The sequence below is a fragment of the Geotrypetes seraphini genome, chromosome 11 (genome assembly GCF_902459505.1).
Source record: "Geotrypetes seraphini chromosome 11, aGeoSer1.1, whole genome shotgun sequence".
In the NCBI taxonomy this organism is placed as follows: domain Eukaryota; kingdom Metazoa; phylum Chordata; class Amphibia; order Gymnophiona; family Dermophiidae; genus Geotrypetes; species Geotrypetes seraphini.
Genome location: NC_047094.1, coordinates 31,124,870 through 31,147,024, shown reverse-complemented (window position 1 = coordinate 31,147,024; position 22,155 = coordinate 31,124,870). Strand labels below are relative to the sequence as shown.

Sequence of the window (22,155 nt, the reverse complement as noted above, 5' to 3'; positions counted from 1 at the left end):
TCCGTACAAACCTAAGGAAGTTCTTTTTCACCCAGAGAGCGGTAGAAAACTGGAACACTCCTCCAGAGTCTGTTATAGGGGAAAACACCCTCCAGGGATTCAAGACAAAGTTGGACAAGTTCCTGCTAAACTGGGACGTACACAGGTGAGGCTGGACTCATTTAGAGCACTGGTCTTTTACCTGGGGGCCGCCGCATGAGTGGACTGCTGGGCACGATGGACCACTGGTCTGACCCAGTAGCGGCAATTCTTATGTTCTTATGTTAATATGCTCAAGATTGCTCATTTTCCTAGCTCAGCAAAGTGGACCTTTAAGCTAAATCCAACAAATATTTTCCACACTATCCCAAGTTCTAGGTGGATTTCAGATCAACATACACAGTTGTGCTTATTACTGTGCACACTATTTTTCTCTGTGTACAGCTTCTAATTTTTGTTTATTCTGAAGAAAAATGTAATCTAGCACAGTGTTCTATTCAAAGCATGCAAAAGAGTATATGAATTTAATGTTGCGACCACTGATATGTGTGATGCATTAAAAACCTAAATAACTTCAGTGTGTGCTTTCATTAATGATCTTTTTAATAAGAAATAAGCACAGAGGATCCCTAGTTGCTAGAAAACAATAAAATATGACAGAAAAGGCAGATATGAACTATGATCTATGGCATTGCAAAGAAACTAGCTGGGTCTTAATGGTGGTGGTTTTGTGCTTTACTCTATTAAACTCTAGTCTAGTGTATATAGTTGGGACAACAGAAAACAAACAACGAAGGTGACTGATCGATGTTCAATTTCCTTTATTGAATGAAACGACTCAACACGATCGTGTTTCAGCCCCAAGGGGCCTGCCTCAGGAGTCTGATTACCCAGAGGGTCTGGTGTCTGTTGCTTTCCTACTACTACTACTATGAATTATTTCTATATCGCTACCAGACGCACGCAGCGCTGTACAGAGTCACAAAGAGTAAGAAAACAGTCCCTGCTCGAAAGAGCTTACAATCTAAACAGCCAAGATAGACAAACAGGATGTCATGGATACAGTTAAGGGGAACGGTTAATCAGCTGGCTGGGTTGGAGGGCAGAGGGGAGTAAAGGACAATCAAGCCATTGTGACATCACTGATGAGGTTGGCTCTTATTGGTGGAATGAGGCATTATGATATCATAATCTCAGCTCTGCTTCCCAGAAACTCAAACTCTTCACACTATTACTACTACTATGAATTATTTCTATAGCGCTACCAGATGCACGCAGCGCTGTACAGAGTCACAAAAAAGACAGTCCCTGCTCAAAGAGCTTTTACAGCCAAGACAAACAAACAGGATGTCATGGATACAGTTAAGGGGAACGGCTAATCTGCTGGCTGGGTTGAAGGGCAGAGGAGTAGGGTTAGGGTTCTGAAAGCTAAATCAGAAAGGTGGGTTTTCAGTCTGCTTTTAAACAAGGGAAGGGAAGGGGCTTGACAGACAAACTAGGGTAATTTATTCCAGGCCTAGGGGGCAGCTAGATGAAAGGAATGAAGTCTGGAATTGGCAGTGGAGGAGAAGGGTAACGTTAAGAGAGTATAAGGAGAGAGAAGCGAGGAGAGAGATTGAGGGGCAGCAGAATGAATACACTTGTAGGTCAGCAATAAGATCTTGAACTGTATGCGATGGCAGATAAGGGGGCCAGTGAAGTGACTTAAGGAGAGGGGTGACATGAGCGTAGCGAGGTTGATAGAAGATGAGTCATGCAGCAGAGTTTTGCAAGGGGTAGATACGACACTGAGTGATACCAGTTAGGAGTTGATTGCAGTAATCTAAGCGTGAGGTTACGAGAGCTTGGGCAAGGGTCCGGGTAGTGTGCTCAGAGAGGAAGGGGCGAATTTTGGTGATTTTGAAGAGACAGAAGCGACAGGTCTTAGCAGCTTGTTGGATATACGTTGAAAACGAGAGGTCAGAATCGAAGACGACTCCAAGGTTGCGAGTAGAGGAGACTGGAACAGTGACAGTATTATTTACAGAGATGGAGAAAGGAGGAGGAGGAGTATAGGGTTTAGGAGGAAAGAGGAGCAGCTCAGTCTTGGACATATTTAGTTTCAGATGACGGCAGGACATCCAGGCAGCAATGTCAGCCAAACAAGCAGAGACTTTTTCTTGCACTTTAGGTAAAATTTCAGGTGTAGAGAGGTAGAGCTGGGAGTCAGACCCTGACTACTGTGGAAGGCAGGATTCTCCATCCTAAAGCAGGAAAGCAACAGACACCAGAGTGACCAGGAAACAGACCCTCTGGATAATCAGACTCCTGAGGCAGGGCCCTTATGGCCGAAACACGATCGTGTCGAGTCGTTTCTTTCAATAAAGGAAATTGAACATTGATCAGTCACCTTCGTTGTTTGTTTTCTGCTTTCACGGTTTGTGAAGGTGGTATCTCCTGTTTTTTGTGACGATTATAGTTGGGACAAGTCATGATTAATAAAACTTTAGTGGGAATTAAATTGGAGAGCTTGGCAGGGGGGAGGGAGGAGTTGTGGGATGAGAAGAGTAAAGGAAAGTAAAACTGCACACTTTAAGCAGTTTCACTAACTCAGGCAAGGGAAGATCCTGACTTCTGTCCCCATTGAAGCATGGCATGTTTGTTAAATTAGAGCTGGATAAAACTGCTGCATTCTGGTGATGGGGTTGGATTAGGTTCTGAAGTAACTTTATCTGCCCTCAGTTCTTATGCTACATTGTTCTGTCTCATTAATTTTCCTTTTGTTGCAGATGCAAGTAGCCAGACGGAAACAAAGCGTATGGAAAACGGCATTCTAGTGAATGAGCCACCTGAGAAGCACTTTCTCAAGTATGGGTTCTTTTTCAATGTGTGCTCTTTTTCTTTTTCCTTAACACAGTGTGACGTCTTGCCAGAAAAAAAGTGATTGAGGGTTTTATGCTAATTCCTGTCCTTCCATCCTCCTTGCTTATTCATATTTAAATTTATTCACCTCTTCAAAATTTGAGCTGTGGTCAGTTGCATTAGTTTATTTCCCTCTCCAAATTGACTTAAAATCTAGTTGTACCTGAAGCGACTTGCCCAGTGCCACAAGGAGTGTTGGCAGGATTTGAACCCTGGTTTAGCCTACTTATAGAATCACTAGGCGACTACTCCATTCCTCCACTTTGCCACAAGTTTTAGCTGATTTTTAATTTGACTACTATGGCCTAAATAGATTTTTTAATGGCCACAAGAAATTAGGATCAGCTAGGAATACGTTATAAGAACAGCCATACTGGGTCAGACCAATGGTCCATCTAGCCCTGTTTCCAAGAATGGCCAATTCAAGTCACAGTACCTGGCAGAAATCCAAATAGTGGTAACATTCCATGCTACTGAATATGGACTTTTCCTCCAGAACTTGTCCAAATCTTTCGTAACCCTTTAATTGGCAGATGGTGAAATGGCTGCGTTACATAACTTGATGTTGAACGAGAGCATCCGTGCATTTAGAGATGCAGACAGATCTCCCATGAGAACCATAGAAGACACATGTTACTTCTGAGCAACAATGCCAAATAAAGGGTTACACCCAGTTCTGTTAATTGCTGTAACCACATCCTCTGGCAATAAGTTCCAGAGCTTAACTATTCATTCAGGAAAAAAAATGTATTTTCTTCTATTTGTGTTAAAAGTAGTCCCATGTAATTTCATTGAGTGTCCCCTGGTTTTTGTACTTTTTGAAAGGGTAAAACTTGATTCACACTTACCTGTTCTACACCACTCAGGATTTTGTAGACCTCAGTCATATCACCCTTCAGCCATCTCTTTTCCAAGCTGAAGATCCCCAACCTCTTTAGCCTTTCGTTATATGAAAAGAGTTCCATTCCCTTTATCATTTTGGCCACTCTTCTTTGAACCTTTCGATATGGTGACCAGAACTGTCTGCAGTACTCAAAGTGAGGACACACTGTGGTGTTATAATTTAGGGCTTATTTGCCATCTCTTTCATAATTCTTAATAATGATCTCAAAACCTTTTTATTGTTTTTTTTAAAAAGAATATTAGGTGTAGTGAAGCTTTAAAAGCTATTAAAATAAAATGTATTTTAGCTCATAATAGCAGTAAATGCCCTCTGGGCAAGATACTTAGGGCTCCTTTTACAAAGCAGCGGTAGCGGCTTTAATGCGCGCGATGTTTAATCATGCGCTAACCCCTGCGCTAGCTGAAAAACTACTGCCTGCTCAAGAGGAAGCGGTAGCAGCTAGCGCGGCCGGCGGTTTAACGCGCGCTATTACACGCGTTAAACTGCTACCGCGGCTTCGTAAAAGGAGCCCTTAGTTGATAGATACCATAGCTGTGTTATTTGATTTGATTAAATTTGAGATACCGCTTGTACATTAGTATTAAGTGGTATTTAAGCCAGGCTGGAAGACTTGAACATCAGGGCCAAAAGAATTGCCAGAATGGATTCTCTCTTCCACGTGACTGGGCTAGAGACTCCGTTCTTTGAATTCAAATAACAGACATGAGAAAAGCCATGTAATAAGCAAATAAGGTTTATTAATAGTTCTATGCCTGGAGAGAGTCAATATAGGCCATCACAATTTCAGTGCTCTCCAAAGGGAGAAAGCAAGGACAAACAGATTTATACTCTATGTGACATCATTTGTAGTCATTATCATGCTTTAGAAAACAATGGCACATGACTTCCTTTCCAAGAATGCCTTATGTCAATGTTACATTTAAATCCTTAATTTTAATGTTAAGTCCATTCTAATGTTAAGTTTTTAAGTTTCACTTTTTCTTTCTAAATCACTTCTGATCTCTGACCTTTTCGGACACCAATCATGTCAGTAAAAGGCCTACATCCTGCAGACACATCCTGACTTCTGTATGACCTCCCAATTAGCATTGTATGTTCTAATCCAGGGGAGGGCTGGAATCTAGTCGGGATTTCAGGATTTCCCCAATGAATATGCATTGAAAGCAGTGTATACAAATAGATCTCATGCATACTCATTGGGGAAATCCTGAAAACCCAACTGGATTCCGGCCCTCGAAGACCAGGGTTGCCCACCCCTGTTCTAATCTAAAAGGAACAGATTCTGTCTGTAAAAACCCCAAGTTTCCTGCTCCTCTGAGAACCTTATCTATAAATCTCTTATATGAAGAATAGTACCGGTACATAAATTTACCCTTGTCTTAAAGAGTCACAAAGTCAAACTAAACTTTTGAACTTCCTTAGCATAGCTAGAGTGCAACTACAGCAATTTAAACATCAAACTTTAATTACAATGCCTCAGACTTTTCTACTAGAGCTCATTTTAATTCCCTAAATTTATATATATATATATATATATATATATATATATATATATACACACACACACACACACACTCAGTTTTGATTCATTCAGTAGTTTTCATATCTTGTGACACCTATCATACTAAAAGCAAAGGAGAAGGAAAACTGCAAAATTAAACATACCCAGGCTCTCAGTAAGAGTTTTAGGTCTTCAGCTTTTCCAGACAGGGCATTGTCTATGGGAGATTGCGATTTAAATTTTGGTATATTTTTCTTTAACACCACTGTTGACTTCTCTTTTGTTTAAGATACTTGCTTACCACTGATGTCTACAATTCTTAGAAGTTCACAACTCAGTTAATATTAAGAGTAAGAAGTAGAGAATGACACAGGGGCAAATTTTTCCCCATCCCCGCAGGAGCTCAATTTCCCCATCCCGTCCCCTTGAGTTTTGTCCCTGTCCCTGTCCCATTCCTGTAAGCTCTGCCTTAACCACACAAGCCTCGAACACTTATGATTTTAAAGTGTTTGAGGCTTGTGCAGATGAGAACAGAGCTTAGGCATTGGTGGAATGAGGCATTATGACATCACAATCTGAGCTCTAGAATGTTGTTACTTATGATTTTAAAGTGTTTGAGGCTTGTGCACATGAGGACAGAGCTTTCAGGAATGGGGCAGGGACAGGAAAAGAACCCACGGATAAGGGATGGGAAAACGAGTTCCCGCTGGGACAGGGAAAGATTTGTCCCCGTGTCATTCTCTAGTAAGAAGCTCTTTGATTCAGTACCAGCAGCAGACTTGTTACAATTGCTACTCCTTCTTTTATAGCAGGCAGCTGAGTTCCTCCTCGGAAACAAGTAGATCATTGCATCTAAGTAGCTCGGTAGACTTGCAGAAGTCCACGTCTGAGAAGGAAGCTTGGAAACTGATGGAAGCTGACAAGGCCAAGACCGGCAGAGTATGATGATACAATCTGGTTGATATTGAAAACCACTTATGCAATCAGGATTGGGTACTGGCGCATAAACACTTTTTAGCTTTCAAATGTCATTGCCAGTCAATGTATGGATCAATTTTATCCATAAGTCAGTATTGGACTAAGTTTTTCCACATACCTTGAGGGAGGGGCATTCTAGGAGCAGGTCCCCATGGTGATGTGGGATTTTTATTTTTTTAATTACTCCAATACCTCCAAAAGAGGTAAATATTTGAATTTGTCCAGTTTCCTAATTTTGTTTTCAAACTGGGATACTAATCTGAGGAGTTAGTGGGTTTTTATATCCTTTTAGATTGGACCAATTTCTTTTTGAACTTTCTTTTTATTTTGGTAAAGATGCAACAGCACAAATCAAGGAATGATGCAGCATATGGCCAGATTCTTTTCTATAGCCAAAAGGTTGACAATCGATTAGTAGTAAGGCATAGAGAGGGGGTGTAGAATGAGATAATTTTGATGCAACACAATGTATAAGACTTTATTTTGAAGGAAAAGATGTATTTTCACTTTTGTAGCCACAATTAAAAGGATTTTCTAAAAGAGATAACTGTGGCAAGTTTTAGATATATTTTTTTATAGTTTGCGTCTACAAATTAAAATACAGATTAGCCCTATGGTTGAGAAAATAGGTTATCTGTACAGTACCTAGGGAAGGGTGGGTATGGCATCTTACCAAATCTACCCAACAGGTCTCTGCATCAGTTTCCACTGAAGTAAGTGAATTCACAGCAAATTGCTGCAGTGAGCCTTTGGAAATGCTATATCTTGAGGAAGTAGAAATGAGGCTAAGAAAAGCTATTCATTTTGGGAGACAGTACTCAGGTTTTGAGTATTCATTTTTTTGTAGGGGGTTGAGTACTGTGACAGCTTCATAGGCTGCACTTTTCTGGTGATTCATCAGATCCTGAATTCTGAGCTGACCCTGAAACTGAGCTGTTTGGAATAAAGGACTCCCTTTCTACTGAGCAATTTGAAAGTTGCCGTTTCTAATTCTTGCTGGATGATTTTAGTAATATTTTTTTGTTGTTTTATGTACACCAGCTTGAGTGGACTAGCTTGGTCCAAGAAGAGGGTATAGTTTTATTGAAGTTAAAAGAAAGGGAAATATATTAACTTAAATACCACCTACAGATGCCCTTTTAAACTGGGCCACTGAACGTGCAATTGTAAAATTAAATTGGATATGGTTGTTAGATATGTTAGACCAACTTTTTTTTTACTTAGGTAAACAGTCCTGTTTACCTAAGTAAAGTTAAAATATCATTGAATGCCCCTTGTGTGCTTAAAATATAACCACTGGCTCCCTTAAACGCCACCGTTATTTTCTGCTTTTTTGGGACCCAGATTTGCGCTCTTTGTCTCCTAGAGGGGCACCCTTGCTTAAGTGTTGGGTGTACCTTAGTCTGTTCTGGATCATCGTATCTCTCTGCTCTGGGGGAGATGGGGGGGGGGTCTGTCTTTTGGAGGGGGTGCCCAGACCTGATGAGTGCCCTGGGTCATCAGAGTCCAGATCCTGGGGGAACCATGTGGAGTTTTTTTTTTTCCAATAGGACTGGCTTGCCTGGTCCTTGAGCTTTCTGTGCTCAGGGGGGTCCTCGGACTCCCGTGCACCAAAGAGACAACCTCGTAATCCCCTCCATGCTTGGAGGGGAGGGGAGTTCTGGGATTTTGGGGGTTAGTGGGTGGATTTAAATGACACATGACTTTGTACTGTTATGCTGCCTTCTAGCGGATTTCCCACCTCTGTTTGCTGTCTTTTGTATTCTACTGTTTTCTTATGGTTCCGCCTGTTTTCAGTCAATAAAAAATTGTTTACAATCTAAAATATGACCACTGGCCCGCACATGCTCAGCCATTACTATATGTTTAATAGCTTCAAAGTTAACCAAATAAATTGTTTTGAATAGCAACCCCTATTGTTATAAACCTTAGTTGTGCTAGCATTGTAATCTAATTTATTTTCTAAAGTGTTTTTTGTGTTTTTTTTTTGTCTCCTTTTGCTTTCTAGGTAAGGCTGGCAGTCTTTTGGGAATATATGAAAGCTATTGGCCTTTTTATCACTTTTTTGAGCATTTTCCTTTTTATGTGCACTCACATAGCCTCTTTGTCTTCAAACTACTGGCTAAGCTTGTGGACTGATGATAAGGTGGTAAACGGAACCCAGCAGCACACTAAAATTCGCTTGGCAGTGTATGGTGCTTTGGGAATTTCACAAGGTTTGTCTTGTAATCTTCACCTTCAAATAATTATTATAAGACACACTAAATATAATTTCTAGGTCGGTTTCAGTAACAGATGGCTGAGATTACCATCATTTGGGTTCACTGGGCATAGATTCTTCTGCCTTTTTCTGTGCTGTATTTCTGTATATTCTTCTGCCTGTTTCGTATTGTACTACCTGAATAACTGCCTCATCCACAACACCGCAACCAGACATAGGAAAACTCACACCCCATTCTCATACCCCTCAATTAAGGAGGTCAAATGGAAAAAACTATATGATGGCCTCCTGGCCACTCAAGCAGCCAAACTAGACAATCAAATCGCCAATCTACTGACGGCATCCCTCGACTACAAGACTTTTAGAAAAGAAATAAAGACCATACTCTTCAAGAAAACTCTGAAAAAAGAAATAATACCGCAAGTCTCAAACTCCACCTCTCACTAAAGCCAACTACCCCAAACAAATAACCATACTCATTTCTCACTCTTTTTGAAAATGACCAATTTTTTTTTTTTTTTTGTAAGTTCTTGTAATACATCTTGGATAATTCTTTTGTAATCCGCCTTGAACTACAAGGTAATGGCGGAATAGAAATCCCTAATGTAATGTAATGTAATGTAATGTAAATAATTAATAGCTTCCTTAGCATCCCTCCAGACTGGCCTAGACAAATGGTTTATGCATGCCTACCAGCAGGTGGGAGGGACCTGAGAACTACAGAATTCTGGTGGAGCCTATAAGTTAGCTATGCAGTCCCTCCCCAGAGTCGATATTTCTCAGTGGTAAAGGTGCGAGTCTCTGTGCTGTCTCGACTGATCTGGTAGACCTGGGAATTCCGAGTTGGGAAATAAAAAAAGAGATTCAGCAGTATTTGTATTTCATTCTGGCTCCTAATTTCTCTGCTTCTCTCCCAGTGCGCCTTCTTGACTGCTGGTTAGGGCTGTGGCCCATAGAAGTCACTTTGTGCCCCTAGGGGTGTCAAACTTGGATGGCTGGGTCCCTCCCCTTTTTCCTTCCTATACCTCATGGTTCCTTGGCCCTGAGGGGTTCCCTTTTTGTTTCTGGAGGTCCTTTTTGTGCTTTGGCCCTAGTGCTCTGTGTTTAAAGATCCAACAGAATGCAAGCGAAACTCCCCATTCTTTCTAACCTTGATGCCTTGGCCTGGGACATTAAGGATTTGAATTCTTCGTAGAGTGCTTTTTTGTGTGTTTTTTTTTGTGTAATTTGCATGCAGTGTAATCAATCCCCTGTGTTTTTTATGATCTGTTTTCTAGGCATTGCTGTGTTTGGCTATTCAATGGCTGTATCTATTGGCGGCATATTTGCCTCACGGTATCTTCACCTGGATTTGCTGCACAATGTTCTCAGGTCACCCATGAGCTTCTTTGAACGGACACCCAGTGGAAACCTTGTGAACCGCTTTGCAAAGGAAATTGACACAATTGACTCCATAATACCCCAAATTATCAAAATGTTCATGGGTTCTTTGTTCAATGTGATTGGCGCGTGCATTATAATCCTCTTGGCCACTCCCATAGTTGCAGTCATCATTCCACCTCTGGGACTTCTTTACTTTTTGGTTCAGGTAAAATGTAGCCTTTATATATTTTGGTAGCTATGGGAAGAGGCATGCATGTTGGATTAAGGATGGGTCATGTAAGAACTGAAGAGGAAGGTGATCATGCCTTGGGGAGTCTATGAAGGTGGATTTTTCTTTGGGTTTGAAGTGGAAGAAGTATAGATGGACCCTGTGTTATTGTAGTAACTGTCTCTAATGTGCTTATCACTTAAGCTCTTTGTGAGCTTCGGCAGGGCAAGAGCTGCAGCAGTCTACACAGTGGAGACAGTGCTCAACCAGGAGGTTGTATATACCCTCACTTCATCCACCATTAAATCTCAGGATTTCAGTGTATGTCACTGGGTAGAGGCCAGCGTTATACTCATATGCTTAGGACAGATTAGGGGACAATGGAAGTAACAGAATGAGAAGCTGGGCAAAGGACATGGAGGGGAAGATGAAAATTGTCATTTGTATAAGTATAGGAATGTATATGTTCATTTTTACAAAGTGGTAAAGCACAAGATTGGAAGAAAATAGGGCATAGTTGGAAGGTTATATCTACAGATATGCATTATTGTACAATGTAGCTATGGAGCAAGTCTGATTTTCTGCAAAGCTATTGCATGACAAAATTGTGTTCCTGTGTATTAGTGAGTGGGTAGGGAGAAAAATATTTGGTCCGAGAGACAATCCAAAGCAAAATTATAAACAAAATATGAAATTATGTAGTGCTCTCAACCCATCTCTCCAGTTCAGCATAAACAGAGAAATTTATAAGAGCTGTACAGTCATGTGCTAAGTAGAGCATTCAGTGCCTGAAATGTAAAATAGATATTGTACATAGAGATCTTAGTTGTGCCAGTGACAGCTGAAATGCTCTTTTACTGGTGATAATGATGCTAATGTAGACCTTATCTCCACGGTCAGTAAGGACCGTGGTAACAGATGAACAAGCATTAACAGGGGGAATAATTGCCACTATTTGTATGGTGGTCTGGTTGGCGCCATGCATTGGATATCACTAAAACCAAGATCTTTGCCTGCACCCTGAATTTCATGTGTTATGTGATTAGCTATTGTCCATAAAAAAAGAGTGAAGATCCATATTGTATTGTCTTGAGATCCATTTCTGGGATGCGATAGGGCTGAGGTTTTTTTTTTGGGGGGGAGGGGTGTTTGCCTCGCTGTACCAGATCTCATTACTACACAGGACTGCATTATTCACAGCTATGACTACTGCTGCTTTTCGACAGCACTAAAAGGTCAATTCTGTAAACTAGATGCTCATATTTAGTGCGCGTTGTGCGTATTAGGCATATAAATTGCGCATATGTGTGCACATATGCATTGAGACATTTAAATATCTCCATAGCACAAATGCTTAGGAGGCAGGTCTCTTTTAATGGAAAGAAAGCTATGAAATGAGAGGGCATACGATGAAGTTGAAGGGGGATGGTCTCAAAAGTAATCTATGGAAATACTTCTTTACAGAAAGGGTGGTGGATGCGTGGAACGCCCTGGTGGAAATGAGGACTGTATCTGAATTCAAGAAAGCACAGGACAGGCATATGGGATCTCTTAAGGAGAGATAACAGAGGATATAGATAGGCTAAATGGTCTTTATCTGCCGTCATTTTCTGTGCTTCTAAATGCAAAAATACTGCATTAGTGTCATCCTGTACATTGCAAATAACTGTGTAACTTAGTGTATTTGCAAGGGGTGTGAACACAGGTGGGGTTCCCATTTACAGAATAGTGTCTTAACATGAGTACTTGCTGCATTCAGGTGTCTGCATCTGTGCCAGCTTTTTGGCTGGCATAAGTGCAGATGTCCAAATGTTAGGTGTGTTGATACTGGTTATGCTAGTATTCTGTAGCAGAACTTGGGTGCCTTTGTTCTGGTATTGAATAGGTTCCTACTGTTATGACCTCAGGGAACCTAAATGGAGGAACCTGGTTATAGAATTGCCCCCTAAATACATTTAAAAATTATAAAATATATAACAGTTGTTCAAGTAGTCTAAAAGATATTATGACCCCTTCTGCATGGTAGGGGTAAGTTCTTCATGTTCTGAGGCATGTTTTCTGAGAATTTGCAGCTATTCCTGGTACTTCACTATGAATTTAATCTGTTGACCAACTTGTGTGTTTGCTCTCAGAGGTTTTATGTGGCTACCTCCCGTCAGCTGAAGCGCCTCGAATCAGTCAGCCAGTCACCAGTGTATTCTCATTTTAACGAGACTCTCCTTGGTGTCGGCGTCATTCGAGCTTTCGAAGAGCAGAAGCGTTTCATACAGATAAGTGATTTGAGGGTTGATGAACACCAGAAAGCTTATTACCCAAGCATCATTGCAAACAGGTGAGCTGAGCCAAATAGGCTCCAGTAAAGTGCAATGAATTATCTAAAAGTCACCAAGCATTATACTGTGCTCTTTGCACCTAGGATAAATCTATTAAATAGCCCCAGCAGAGGATGCCAGGATTTATGACAACAGCTATTGTATTTGAAGCAACATCAAAATTGCAAGACTTGTGCTAAATATGGGTAAATCTGAGGCATTGTTGATATTAAGGTGAAATAAATCCCTCATTATGCTACCTCAGATATAGGAAATTTGTTTAGAGCCAAAAGGGTGAGTTGTTGATTTTGGAGTCAGAATTGACTCAACAATATCCCTACATATTTCTGCTGTTGTGAAATTGGTGTTTTGCTGTTTATGCCTGCTGTACCAACTCTGACCCTATCTAGGTGCAATTCTAGTGCAAAATGCATAGATGGCTGTTGGTTTCAACTTTGTTTTTGTGTTCCTGTTGGCATTGATTTTCTTTAATGATAGTTGATTAAGGTAGAACAGATATGGCTTTGTTAGGGAGTTCCCCATGCCCTTCCTTTTTTTCTTTTTCTTTTTCTTGTTTTAGTGCTTGTCAACTGCTTTGGTACGAACTGAGAGCACATTGCAGAGAATAAGGAAGTTGGAGTTGAAAAAGTAGATGACGCCTTCTAAACAAACATGAGTAGAGGTGAATAACCCAGTGGTTCAAAACTCATATGCCTTTCTACTAGAAAAAAGATTGAGGTAAGAACCTAATCTTCCCTTTTAAGAGTCTGGTGGCAACCAGGTTAGGCTACAGTGCTTCAACCTAAGAAGGGATTATCTTTAAGCATAAGATTATGTAAGAGTGCATATGATCATGTTAAATCTATATTACAGGATGCTCACTGGCAGCCCGTAGAAGCCAAATTAAAATTCTGAAGGTTATAGTAGGGATATCTGCAGGAATGATTAAAATGGTGTAAGTCAAAAAAGATGATCAGATTCTCACAGTTGGACTTGTTATCCATTCCTACCTTATCATATATACTTGATGTTGACAAGATATGGAATTTAGCTACTTTGTCTTGCCATTTGGAGTTCATGCCTTAGTTGTTGCAGAGAGAGTGGAAATTCTGGTCTGCAGGGGAAAAATCCTCTTAAAGTCTGGTTAATTTACTCAAGTCGTTCAATGAGTGACATTGAGTTATGGGTATTTTGGAAATTTGCATCCCAAGTAATCTAAATATATTTAAAAATGGAGATGCGATTTAAGAATCAACTGACATTTTAGGATTATATTTTCATTTTATATGAATTGGATATGAAATTTTACTGTAATCTGTTTAGATGTATACAGACTTACAGTGGATAATCACATTTTTTAGACTATAAACCAAACCATATAATATTTGTGCAGGTCAAGCTAATTCAAGCTTGTTCTGTGATTTGGCACTACAACCAGTTGCTACCATGCATATATATCTGGGGCTCCCAAGAACTGGGCATGCAGTAGGAAAGATGCAATTGGTCTCTGAGAGAGAAGATGTCACTCTTGCAGCAGATACTGCCCATCTGTTGGTAGTAAGAAAGGTTCAGCCTCCGAGAGATCTCTTCTTCCAGCCTTTGTGAGAAGGGAACTATTATTACAAATTTCTGGGGTGGAAAAAGGATAGATGCAGTTTATATGGTTGGCATAAAGTATTCAGAACCCCAATGTTGCACTTTTTTTTTGTCTGTTTCTGATCTGTAAATGTGTAGAAACTTGTCAAATAACACTTTCTTATTCTATTTTTTTTACCCCGCAAAGCTGATACCAGAGTATTGTGTGCAGCTTACAAATAAACATTTCATAAAATATTGCTTACAATATCAGTTGGTCAGAAATCATCAGCAAATATTGGTATTTATCGCAAGCTATGGCAATCTATCGACTGTTTAGAACTGTGCAGTCTGAAGGTGTGATATGATTGTAATTGTTGGACTTCTCAAAAGTGCATTATGAGAATATGAGAGCTTCTGCTATTTCCATCATAGGAGTAACACTGTGGAACAAATTAACTGGACCGCAGAGAGCTCTGTCTGATATTGAGAAGTTTAAGAAAATGCTCAAAACTATACTTTTTATAGAAGCATTTCAATGAAAGATGTTTTCTGCCGATTAATGTATTGTGAAGAACTGTGAACCAACTGTTTACATTGAAGATCTGTAATCTTTGATGTTTGTATTATTTTATGAATGTTACTATTTATAAAGCCTCCTAGGAATAGGCCGTTGAGAAATTTATTTAAACAAAATAAATATGAACAGAAGATATTATAACAACCATAACAGAAAAAGTTACTTACTGTGGTACGTGAAGTAAAAAGAAGTAACCAGTGCAAAACAGAAGTGAGCCATCACAACTAAGGGCTCCTTTTACAAAGGTACGTTAGGGCCTTGACGCATGGAATAGCGCGCGCGCTAGCCGCTACCGCCGCCTCTTGAGCAGGCGGTAGTTTTTCAGATAGCACGCACTAATCCGGTATGTGCGCTAAAAATGCTAGCGCACCTTTATAAAAGGAGCCCTAAGTATGTTAGAATATTATCGGAAAGGGGAGTGTAATTAGGGTTTCCTGTGTAAACAGCATATGGTTTCTTACGGATGGGTTCTATACCCCAACTCATGAGTTGGATCGCAGAAGATGATAATCATTTTTCTCAGTTCCGCCTCCTTGTCTCCCTGGGCAGTCTTAACTTCTGCAAGCAAATTAAGAAGGTGTCTTTTCAACTACTCTGCATTGGATTTCTTATTTTCAAGTTAAATCTGATTTTTTTTTGTGAGGCTTTCTCATGCTAAGAGGTTCCCAGTAGTCCTGGGACAGCCCTGCCTGGGAGAGGGATCAGTCTGGGGTCTTCAGCCAAGAGGGCATCCCTTCTGGAAAAGTACCTGCCTGGGCAGCCTGTAGTATCACTTGGAAGCTCAGGGATAGGTCCCTTGAGAGCAGTTCTTGCCTCTGCAGAGATCAGGCGCTGGACTGCAGGCTGAATTGATCCAGCAACTGACCAAGAGGCTTGGCAGTGGTCAGCTTTGTGCCCCCCACCCTTGAAGAAGGGGGGGGTTGAGGGTTTCAGACTCTTTGAACCTGAATAAAAGGCAGCCTGAAGAGACAAGCTGGTGGAGCCACCCTTTCTTGTCTGAGGCAGAAAATCCTCCATTTTCAGCTATAGTGAGAAGCTGATGCAGGCACAGCACAAGGCAGTTGTGTGAGTATAGATCATTACTGACTATGGGCGGGTCTGAACTTAGCAAAACTAAGAGTTTCTGGGGTTGTCCCAAGGGTCCCCCACCTATAAAATCCTATTTTCATGATTTTTGAAAATTAGTTGTGCACCTGTGGTGGCCATCTTGGATTTCCCAATTTTATTTTAAAAGCCTCTATCTGCCTCAAAACACCTCAATTTTGGTTTAAATTGATTATAATAAGCTCCTCAAGTGGTTTGACCTCCTATATCATGCTAGGAATGTGCTGGATGGCTGCCTGTGAAGCGTCTATGTACTGCCTGCCATGGGGCACGCAAGGTGGGGGGGAGCAGGAGCCATGGAATTAACCCCTCTGGTCCTTCCATGAGTCTGGAATTACTGAAGCCTCCAGAGCTGAGCAGTAAAGCCCTGCTGGTGCTGTTTAGGAGCGACTCTGCATCGCTGATGAAATGCATCCATGTGGTCACCGCTGACACTGGGAGAAGTGCATGGTAGACTGACAGAGGTCCCCGGAGGATCCAGGTCAGGTATGTGATCCTGATTTTGTGACCATGATGTATGCAGCATACCAGAAATATAAAGGAGTGTCTGCACCCTCAGGGTGCCAGCTGGTAAGTATTCAGAGGGATTTCCCTTCTCAGAGCAAGGTCCTGGGTTAGCTAGTATTCTGGCAGGACCAGGAGGTCCAGTTCAAAGGGGATTTAGGGTTGGATTCAATTCCTCTGCTCTCTAAGAGAACATAGTCAGTGGAGGAGTCTGGGTCTCAGTTTGGGGCAGACAACCAGAATTCAGTGGCAGCCCTATACCAGGGGGAGGATCTGACCGTGGGCATTCTTTTCAAGCGGCTTTGATTAAGGTCATTAGCAGTGTCTCTGCAGGAATTGGACCTGGAGTCCCCACAGATGTCTGCTGTCCAGCTTTCACTGTTATGTTGTACCAAGTCACAATCCACATACTTTCCTTCGCACCTTGAGATTATCAGTGATTACAGAGCTTTGGGAAATGCCAGAGGGCCCTCTAACTGGGGCCAGGGCTATGATGAAATTATATCTCATGGCTGCTGAATTTCAGCACTTATTCACAGCTCCTAAGATGTATTCTCTGGTGGCACGGGTTACAAAGAAAACTTCTCTGCCTAGTGAAGGGGGTGTGATCTTGAAGGATACACAAGATTGCAGGGTGGACCTGATCCTCAAAAAACAATTTGAGGCGTTAGTTTTGGGCCTTAAAGTGGCGGCTCCATCATCCTTTGTTGTGTGAGTCTGCCATAAGATGCTATGCCAGACTCCGATTGCATTGGAGGCCGTTTGCCCCTTCGATGATACTGATTGGGGTGGATTATGTGGATGAAGCTATTTACGACATGCTCAGAGTCATAAATAAAGTCTCAGCTTACTTTGTCTCAGCCTGCAGAATGCTATGGATCAGACAGTGGGTGGGAGATTCAGCGTCAAAAACTACTTTGGAAAGGGCCTGGACTACCTGAAGACTAGTGTGATGGATTGTTGTCTCAAGTTATTACTGGATAGTAAACCACGAAGCTTGGGGAGTTCCAGCCATGGTTCCTTACGCAGCTACAGAAGTCCTGGTTAGGGGTCTGCAGGCCAGCATCCCAAAGGTCCATTCAAAGATCTAGACAAAGATTTAGTAGCTCCAGGAGCACTCCAACATCCAGCTTTAACTCAGCAGCCAATTCTAAGAAGTTCCAATGATTCCAGGTCAGCCTCCGAACTTCTCCACATAAGAGGAAGCCTTTCATAGTTCTGGGAGATTTGGGTGCAGATTTCCACAGACTAATGGGTACTGGACATCATATGAGGATACAAGCTAGAGTCCAGTCAGCCCCTCAGGGCAGTTTGCCTGGACTCAGGGTGAGTGGAGAAGGTTGCCAAAGTCAGAGCCACTGTGCATAGATTGTTCCAAATTTCAGCTATAGAGCCAGTTCTGGATGTAGACTCGGGCTTCAAGAGATACTCCATATACGTTATCGTGCTTAAGAAAGACTCAGAACAATTGGAAACCAATCTTGGATCTCAAGGCCGTTGACATGGCATTAAGGTACCCAGATTCCGGATGATAACAGTAAGGTTGGTGATTGCCTTGGTTGTGCCAAGTGAGTTCTTGGCCTCGCTGAATCTGACAGAGGCCTACTTACATATTCCTATTTTCCAGGAACACAGGAAATGTCTCTAATTCCATGTTCTGGAGAATCATTTTCAGCTCTCGGTGCTGCCTTTTGGTTTGGCAATTGCACCTTTACCAACGTCATGGTAGTGGCAACAGCATACCTGTGCAAGGCAAGAATTCAGGTTCATCGTTACTTGGACAAATGACTGATCAGAGTGCCAGGTATTGACTCAGTTATAGTTTTTGCATGAATTGGGGTGGATTATCAATTTCAAACAGCCACCTACAGCCAACTCAGTATCTGGAGTATTTGGGTATCCTAATCAACACTGCAGAGGCCCATGTTTTTCTCACAGAGCCATGCAAACAAGCTCAGACAGCAGATCAGGGAGATTTTAGTAAGGCAAGCTCCTACAGCTTGGCAGAATCTGCAAGTTCATGGTGGCGACCATAGAGGTGATTACATGGGCGAGAGCTCACTTACACCCTCTATAGAAGGCCTACTCCCACGTTGTTCCCCCTCCCCCCAGCCAGATTCTCTCCAGATGGAATTAGTGTGGATGGTGGAGATGCGCTAGAGTTTATGAAGGTAGCTGTGGCCAGAGTCTCTTTCCAGATAAAGCCCTGTGTATTCATAATGACCGATGTCAGTCTTTATGGCTGGGGAGGGGGGTGGGAATCATCCAGCACAAGGCCGATAAAGAACATCCACAGACTGGAGTTGAGAGCCATTTGGTTGGCCCTACAATTCTTTCAGACATGGCTGGAGGGCAAAGCAGTCAGAGCATTTCTTGGATAATGCTACAGCCGTGGTGTATGTCATCAGGCAAGAGGGAGCCAAGAGTGCTCAACTGAAGCTAAAGGCCCAGTTGTTTCGCTGGCCGGAATCCACTTACAGGCCATAGCAGAGGCTCATGTGGCAGGAGTGGGCAAAGTCCAGGCTGACTATCTCTGTAGACAGACCCTGAATCTAGGAGAATGGTCATTGTCTCAGAGAGCATTCAACTGCATTGTGAGTCACTGGGAGCAGCCAACAGTCAATCTTCTTTAGTTGAAGCTTTGAGTTGAGAAGCATAGGGATGAATTCTCTGGTGCATAGGGATTGATGCTCTGGTGCAGCCTTGGCCAACAAAAGAGCTCTTATATATGTTCCCTCCATGGTGGATGATAGGATAGTGGCCTTGAAAGCTCACTTCACCAGAAATGTGGCTTCTTCTTGGGTTGAGTCCAGAGCTATGCCACCTGATGAAATCTGTAGGATGGCCACTTGGTCTACTCTCCATACCTTATGAAATTTTAGAGTGGACATGAGAATACAAAAGGATGTGGATTTTGTGCTAGTCACAGGCTCATCTTTCCCGCCCTAGACCCCAAGGAACTGCTCTGGTACATCCCATCCGTAAAGAATCATATGCTATTTGAACAGAAAGGAAGGATTAAGTACTTACCTCAATCCTCTTTCCTGTAGAACAGCATACGATTGATTCCTAATGCTTTGCTCTGTCAAATGTCTAAAATATCTGCGTTGGAGTACACTCTGGGTTTGAATTTCCAGCGGTTTGCTTTGTGGCAGCCAGAAAGATAAGAGGGAATTTTTGTGTGGCTGAAAATTGGAGTTGCTCCAATTAAAGTACGCTATTTGTGAAGAGCTATACAAGTGTTAGTGTCAGTTGCACTCAGATGGGTGGAAAGGTTGGTTCCACCTTTACATTTCCAGTGCTTATTGAATGTTTACTGCAATTAACATTACTGGGGAGTTCACCGAACTCCTCCTTGTAATTTCTCTTTTAAGGGTTACTACTTGCTGTGGTACGGTCTGAAGGTAGAGGGCACCGCCCAGGGAGATAAGGAGGTGGAGCTGAAAAAAAATGATTGACATCTTCTGCAATCCAAGTCGTGAGTGGGGGTATTGAACCCATCTGTAAGAAATCTTATGCTGTTCTACAGGAAAGAGGATTATCAAGGTACTTAATCCTTCCATATCAATATGTGTGTTAGTTTCCTTTATCCCTGAATAGTGATTAAAACTTAATATTTGTCTGTAGGTGGTTGGCTATAAGACTGGAATTTGTTGGGAACTGTATAGTCCTGTTTGCAGCTCTGTTTGCAGTGATTTCCAGACACAGCCTCAGCCCTGGATTAGTTGGACTTTCAGTGTCTTATGCATTGCAGGTATTTCCATTGGTTTAATTGCATATCTTTAAGTTTATTTTTTTTATATAAATTCTGACTCTCTGGCTTAGCATAAGGTCTTGGCATAATGGATTTAGAGTTTGTCTCAAACTTGAATTAAGCAGATTCATCCTGGCTGGAGTTTGCAAAATCTGTACAATTATCTGAAATCTAAAGGAAAAATTGACTTTTTGCTATGGGTCTCTGTTACGTGAGTAGAAATCCAGAGTATATTTGGTAGATTTTTGTAGATCTGCTGATACCATACATTACCTTTTTCTTTTCCAATTGAAGACTTTAGAGTTAATTTGGAAACCTCTCTTAAACAAGTTCATACACCCTTTCTTGTGATATCTTTAAACTTTTGCTAAGTGAAGTTTTGAGGTGGTCAAACATGCACATAACCTTCACTATATGCACAAAAATATATATGTTCTAGTGATATATATTGAATTGAAAGAGAAAGTAGGAAATATAGTCTTGGAGATGCAGGTCCTGTTCATATCCGGAGATAAGTAATGCTTTCCTAAGCCTAAATATTTACCAGTGGTCTGTGGACTTTACCTTCAGGAATTTGTATACATGTCTCCCTCCGTATCTGCGGATTCACTTATTAGCGATTTTTCAACTGCTGACTCTGCCCCCCCAAATTACATCATCATTAAAGTTCTTTTTCCTTTTACTGTACCGATAAAAAAGTTTATCGCTTACCATTCACTCTGAAAATCACTGCTTCCAGGCTTTCTCCCACAAAATCACTGCTTCCCAGTGTGCACTGAGAAAAACGCTGCTTCCCAGCATCCATAGAGAGAAAGGCTTCTTCCCAGCATGCATGGAGAAAATCGCAGTTTGCCTGCTATTTGCCCTAAATTCTCTTTGAATCGCTGGTAATCGCTGCTTGCCTGCTCCAAGCCCTGAAATCGCTGGGAACGCTGCTTGCCTGCTCCAAGCCCTGAAATCGCTGCTGGGAATCGTTGCAAATTTCAATAGTAGTAATAGTGGCTTATTTCAAAAAACACGACTAACAGTAGAAAAGTTATTCGCAGTTTCAATAATAAGAACAACGTTTTCTAAAAACCACGAATAACATATAAAAAGTTATTTGCGTTTTTTCCATATTCACACCTATGAACCGCCTGCATCCCCCGTGAATATGGAGGGAGAAGTGTAAATCATTCTTAAAGCCAACTATTCTGCCTCGACCACATCTTCCAGCAAAATATTCTTCACTTGATTTGTATGCTGAGTAAAAGAAACTTTCAGTAATTTATTTTGAATGCACTACCAATTATTTACCCTTTCCACACCCACATAGAGTTTTATAGATGGCTATCATATATCCCTTTGATTGGCTCTTCTGCATGCAAAAGAGCCCTAACCAGTATAACTTCCTTTTGTTATATGATAGCAGTTCTAATCCCTGTACCTTATTTGTTGTCGTCCTCCTTTATATTTTCTGCATTATCTTCTTTGCGGTAGAGTGGCCAGAATTGCACATTGTACTCAAGGGGCACAATTCAATAAAGGGTGGAAAGTCAAGTACCAATATCCTCCTCCTTAACTCTTTATCATACAAGAGGAGATTATATTATTACTACAAGACAATGCCATTGAGGAAGTGCCTTAACTTCAAAACCAAGGGTTTTGCTTAGAATTTTTCCTCATTCGAAAAAGGCAGGAAGCTGGTGCTCTCTTCTAAATTTACGTAATCTGAATCGGTATATCGAGAGAGAATTTCTCCCAGTTCTCAACCTCGATGATTAGCTTGCCACTCTTGTCCTAAAGGATGCCTACTCCCATATTCTAATCCATCCAAATCATTGGCAGTTCTTAAGATTTACCATCTTCTATCAACATTTACAATACAAGCTCTAAATTAATCCACTAGGTATTGTCATTGACTGATGACTTGCCCCCTGCCCCATACGATCTGTGATCACAGCTTCAGTAGCATCCCCTGCCCTGGCTGATTTGGGTAATAGACCTTTGCTGAGAATTCCAGCCCAGGAACCACCATATAGCAGTGCGTGGTCAACCCTTTTGAAGTGGTGAGTGGAGAAATATTTAAATAGATATGTAGGATTTTAAAAAGTATGTTGTACATCCCACCTTTTGCTTTCCTCTCCCTTTCCTACTGCTTGTTTAATCCTTGTGGCTTCAGTCTGAACATTGTTTCCTGCATCTTTTCTTCCATTAGATAACTGGAAATAGAACCACAATATACTGTCAGATGCCGAGGGAACACTTGACC

The 22,155-nt window shown here is 41.5% G+C and overlaps 1 protein-coding gene across 2 annotated transcripts in view; it reads left to right on the top strand.

Moving 5' to 3' along the window:
- LOC117369099 (multidrug resistance-associated protein 1-like) overlaps window positions 1-22,155 on the top strand; it is a 201,235-nt gene that overhangs the window by 135,702 nt on the left and 43,378 nt on the right. For both annotated transcript variants that reach the window (XM_033963097.1, XM_033963096.1), the window contains exons 20-25: window positions 2,748-2,826; window positions 6,095-6,224; window positions 8,272-8,479; window positions 9,762-10,072; window positions 12,208-12,407; window positions 19,778-19,904. In XM_033963097.1, coding sequence (XP_033818988.1) covers window positions 2,748-2,826; window positions 6,095-6,224; window positions 8,272-8,479; window positions 9,762-10,072; window positions 12,208-12,407; window positions 19,778-19,904 — 1,055 coding nt within the window. The remainder of the gene's footprint in view (window positions 1-2,747; window positions 2,827-6,094; window positions 6,225-8,271; window positions 8,480-9,761; window positions 10,073-12,207; window positions 12,408-19,777; window positions 19,905-22,155) is intronic.